Below are 5,437 nucleotides of genomic sequence, written 5' to 3' on the forward strand. Positions count from 1 at the left end.
CTGTTAGGGTGTGGCACTTTTTCACGCAGCTATCCTCATCCATTCTCACCACATGTCCATACCAGCGCAATCGTCTCTCTTGCACGCCACAACTGATGCTTCTAATGTTCAGTTTTTCTCTCAAGATACTTACACTCTGACGGGTATTCACATTGACATTACACATCCAACGGAGCATACTGGCTTCATTCCTTGCGAGCTTACGTATGTCCTCAGCAGTTACAGTCCATGTTTCACTGCCATGTAGCATGGTTGTTCGTACGCAAGCGTCATACAGTCTGCCTTTTACTCTGAGTGAGAGTCCCTTTGTCGCCAGCAGGGGTAAGAGCTCAAATATTGAAATTTTTGCAACATACATTATTTCTACAAGTGCTTTAACCTTTTCACTGCAGAAAGCATTGTTATGTATCGATCTGCCTTTTGTTAAGGATATCACGTTTGAAACTTTTTTGATGAAGATATGTCTGTATATTGAGGCAATATGACTTGTAGAAAATATCAATTCTATTTTTTGACAGATCTATAACATCATTACTAGAATAACAATGAAATTTAATTTTGCAGTTTAAGTGTTAATTGCTTATAATTTGTGAACCATATTTTTTTTTTTTTTAACTGGTAGTATTTTTGATTGATTTTAGTGTTTCTCTTCAAGAAACGTACAGGGGTTTTCCGAAAATCTGCCCAGGGCTGTTAAATGGAAAATTCTATTTTACAAAACTTTTTTTTGGCTTAAATAACCACCCACCTATAATAAGTGCCCATGGGCAGTAAAATGAAAGTAAAATATTTCACCTAGGAAAAACAAAGATATTCTCAAAAACCATATTTATTTTATACAATTCCATTGAACTTCTATCGTTTCCATTATCAGATATATGTTGTTGGCACTCCGTCGCTTACGACGTCGAGGGTTCCAGTTGATCTGATCAACGAAACAGCCTGCTCGTGAATTTAACGTGCAAGTGGCTGAGCACTCCACAAACACGTGTACCCTTAACGTAGTTCTCGGGGATATTCAGCGTGACACAGTGTGATGAGGCTGACCCTTTGAATTACAGGCACAACAGAAACAGGAAGTAAGAATGAGAGAAAGTTGTGGTGAAAGAGTACAGCAGGCTTCGCCACCATCCCCTGCCAGAGCCTCGTGGAGCTTTAGGTGTTTTCGCTCAATAAACACTCACAACGCCCAGTCTGGGAATCGAAACTGCGATCCTATGACCGCGAGTCTGCTGCCCTAACCACTGGGCCATTGCACCTCCTATCAGATATATAGACATAAAGAAACTGAAACAGCCTTAAAAGAAGTAGCATATTAAAAAATATTCTGAAGTTAACAATGGATCTATTAGGAAATATTGAAAATTAAACTGTTGAAAACATGAATAGAAGCCTCGTATGAACAAATAATGTCCTTGGGCATTTATGGTAGAATAATAAACGAATAGTTTCAAGTTAAATATCACGAATTTCTTCATTTGTTGCTTGGCCATAATTCATATCAGAGCAAATTTCACTTACTTGTAACTCATCTTCTTCTTCAATTTTGTCATTATGTGCATCTGGCACATTTACCTCAAGGCCAGACAAAACATCCTGTAAGCGTGAGTTTAAGAGGCTATGTTCTACAGTCTGTCCACGAGGAGCAATTCCACAACATTCAAAGGCACACTTTATAGTTTCTTTATTTAAAGTGGCAACAGCTTGGATCACAAAGTTCACTATCTCTTGATAAGAAGGCTTTTTGCGATATCCTTTATTTGTATACTCCTTTTTGCCATTTGAAAACCAACTCTCCCATTCAGCATGAAGGGCTTTCTTGAAAGGACCAATAATTGATACATCTAACAGCTGCAAGTAAGATGTTGTTTTAGGAGGTATAAGTTTGAGAATCGTATTCTTACGTTTGAACACTTCTAGGAGCTCTGTTTTCTTGTGCACTGAGCATTCATCCATGAATAGCACTGAATTTTGAGCATGGAATAGCTGTGCTGTTCTCTGCCCAAACACTTTGTCAGCCCACAGCTGCATAAGTCCATATGTGATTGATCCCCTGTTGGAGACTGTAGAGTAAATATTCTTTGGGACCTTGATTTTAGGCACGTTTTTCAATCCTTTACGGATAATCATTGTTTTCAACACCTTTCCTGCAGCATTAACACACAACACAGCAGTCAAACAAGCTTTGGTAGCACCACAGTGGCTAGCATCTACATTTTTATTGCTGACAAAGTCTATGGTTGTTGAGCTCAACATGTCAATGTATACAGGTGTTTCATCCATATTATAAATCTGATCAGCATCCTTATCTGCTGCTAATACTGGAATGCTATCTAGATAGTCACTGGCGATTTGTGCCTTTTTTCCAAGTGTTTTATTGTCCACTTGACCAACATGTGTAATCTTTTTCGCAGTCAGTTATTCCGTTTCATGAAATTGAAAATCCATTTATCAGAACATCTAAAGCTGTTCATTTCAATTCCAAACCTTTTTACCAATTCAAAAGGATACTCCCGTAAATGGCAATAATTTACAATTATATTCTTTGCATGCTGAACAAAAATCCATTGTAAGAGTTCGATCTCTAGATCTCTATGTGCTGGTCTTCTACCTCCACCAATTGATCTGCACCTCCTCTTGTCTGACATATTGATTAACTCAGTTTCTTTTGTGCACTATCCTCTCAATCGTTTTATATCAATATCTAAGTCTCTTGACGCAACAGATAAATTGCCAGAATGTTCTTTCACTCGTTTAATAGCACTCAATTTTTCACTAATGGTATATGATAGTTGAACACGTTTTGATATATTTTCTTTCGACTCCATTATTGGGAATAAAAATCCTTTGAATTTATCTACAGATGTAGAGCAAATGAATGTCTAAACAGAATGCAAACAAGAACACTTACTCTGTTTCAACTTTTAACCACATAACCGTCCATCCAAATAAACACCCATGGGCAACCTAATGGATGGGTAGATTTTCGGAAAACCCTGGTACTACTTTTATTGCAGTGTACTTTAACTCTCCTTCGTACAATTGGTACACACAAACACGCACACCTCAAGCAGCTTCATGTCTTACAAAACATACCTTTAATCTACCTCCGCCAAGTTCTTCACTAGCTTTCAGGCGAGCATCAACTATTCTCTTGACATCTCTCTGTAGCTTACGACCAAAATCTCTAAACATGGTAGAACCTCCTGACAAAACAATATTCTGAAAAAAGTAGAAAATTAGATGTAGTTTACTTAGTATCATTGAATGACTTAAGAATTTTCATAAAATTAAGAAAACAGCCTTTTAAGTATAACTAAATCTTTGCCAATTATAGAATGGAAAATATTTACCTGTAAGTTTTAAGCTTTTTTCAAACTAAAACACTTCACACATAAGTGTTAAAACCTAGTTTCAGTTGCATTAAATAGATACAACATAACTTGCTCTTATAAAATGCTGTTCTATAGTAAACCTTGTGCTAATAATGTTGGAAATTAGTTGCTCAACCTATCTGAATTGTGACTGGTATCAAAAGACATGTTGAATAATTTACTTAAAAGATGTGCTGTTGGTGCAGATCCAATATCACCATGCATTTAGCTGTTAAACTTATTAATATTTAAATTCAAATTACGATAAATGTAAACAAACAAACGAAGTTTGCTTTTTAGAAGCATTGAAATGTCTTAGAAAGTTAAAGAAGTGATTTTAAATTCTCAAACGCAGGATAATGCTAATAATATAGCCTGAACAGGATAAACTACCCCTATTTTGCAGAAAGAAGTGTGGGCGGCCATCCATGAGACACGAACTCACACTTCCGTGATTACACATCGCGGTGCACTTTATCATTTGAGCTAAACTGCCCAGCCACAAGTTTTTCTGCAAATTTAAGATGTATAGACATCTCGCTTTATGAGACGCTATCATGTTAAATTCAAATTACGAAGTTTGCTTTTTAGAAGCTTTGAGATGTCTTACAGAATTTAAAATCACTTCTTTATTAATATTTGAAAATTGCAAATTAGTTGATTGCAGTTATTATTGTGAAAATATGTTTCAGGAAAACCACATCTATAACTTAGTATTAAATTCCATTTGTATACTAATCACTTCACTTGTGTTTTTATGACTTTTCAAAAAAATCTGAAGATTAAACAAGTTCATTTCTGTTCTCTAAAATTTGAGGTTTTGTGCTTAACAAAGACACATGTTATGACAAGATTCAAATAATTCAATTGGTTTGTTATTAATACACCAAAGATACATGACAGCTAGAATACTTTAATGGCAAAGTATGAAAAGTCTACTTTAGAATTTTCTATTATCTTGAAAACAGTATTAAATAAATTTTGTTGGCTTACCCGATATAGACCTCGACGCACATCAATAGGACAATTCTGGATGACATTGTCCACTATTTCAGAAATTGGAATGGTAAAGTCAGGGTTTGAAAACTAAAGAAAGAAAAAATAACATTTCAATACAATGTCACATATGGTATTGAAAGGGCTAACTTGAATAATTTCATATGAAAAGCATGACTAGTATAAATATTCTTTTCACAGAGAAGGCAATAAAAGGAAGGTCTTTGAATTTATAAAGTTATAGAAAAGCAGAAGTGATGGCTAACACAGCCAGTGGCCAGAGTTTCAAGTTCACTGCCAGGTAACACATGACAGCAATATATAGGAGTCTCAGTTCAGGTGATTACAATGTAAATAATGGCTGTCTATTTAGTCGGAAGAAAGCAATATTCTGGCTCTCAATGTCTTACAATAAACTCTGAAGATTTATTGTGAATGATGTTTAGGTGCATGTTGGGAGATCCACAATGAAATAGTGTTACTGTAAAAAAAAAAATATTAGATAACATGTAATATGAATAGTGAGACAGACAGTTGAAGGAAGTGGCAGGTTTAAATAATTACTGATTTACACATGACTGTCTTCTGTTCACATTATAGAATGAATTTCACTGAAATAACAACCCAAATATGTCTTCCAAGTGTAGCAGCTGTAAAAGATACATTTTTCATACAAGTGATGAAGTAATAAAAATGGAAAAAGTAAACACTGATTTCTAGGTTCATCATCATCATCATCATCGCTTAACGTCCGCCTTCCATGCTAGCATGGGTTGGACGATTTGACTGAGGACTGGTGAAACCGGATGGCAACACCAAGCTCCAATCTAATTTGGCAGAGTTTCTACAGCTGGATGCCCTTCCTAACGCCAACCACTCAGAGAGTGTAGTGGGTGCTTTTACGTGTCACCCACACGAAAACGGCCACGCTTGAAATGGTGTCTTTTATGTGCCACCCGCACAAGAGCCAGTCCAGGGGCACTGGCAACGATCTCGCTCGAAAACCCTACAAAGGCCAGTCAGGCGGTATATATATATATATATATATATATATGTCTGTACGTATT

The 5,437-nt window shown here is 36.0% G+C and overlaps 1 protein-coding gene across 1 annotated transcript in view; it reads right to left on the minus strand.

Moving 5' to 3' along the window:
• LOC106870259 (actin-related protein 3) overlaps positions 1–5,437 on the minus strand; it is a 78,508-nt gene that overhangs the window by 5,087 nt on the left and 67,984 nt on the right. Inside the window, exons 8-9 of the mRNA XM_052966753.1 lie at positions 4,368–4,460; positions 3,097–3,222 (exon numbers count right to left, since the gene is read on the minus strand). Coding sequence (XP_052822713.1) covers positions 3,097–3,222; positions 4,368–4,460 — 219 coding nt within the window. The remainder of the gene's footprint in view (positions 1–3,096; positions 3,223–4,367; positions 4,461–5,437) is intronic.

The sequence above is a fragment of the Octopus bimaculoides genome, chromosome 3 (genome assembly GCF_001194135.2).
Source record: "Octopus bimaculoides isolate UCB-OBI-ISO-001 chromosome 3, ASM119413v2, whole genome shotgun sequence".
In the NCBI taxonomy this organism is placed as follows: Eukaryota; Metazoa; Mollusca; class Cephalopoda; order Octopoda; family Octopodidae; genus Octopus; species Octopus bimaculoides.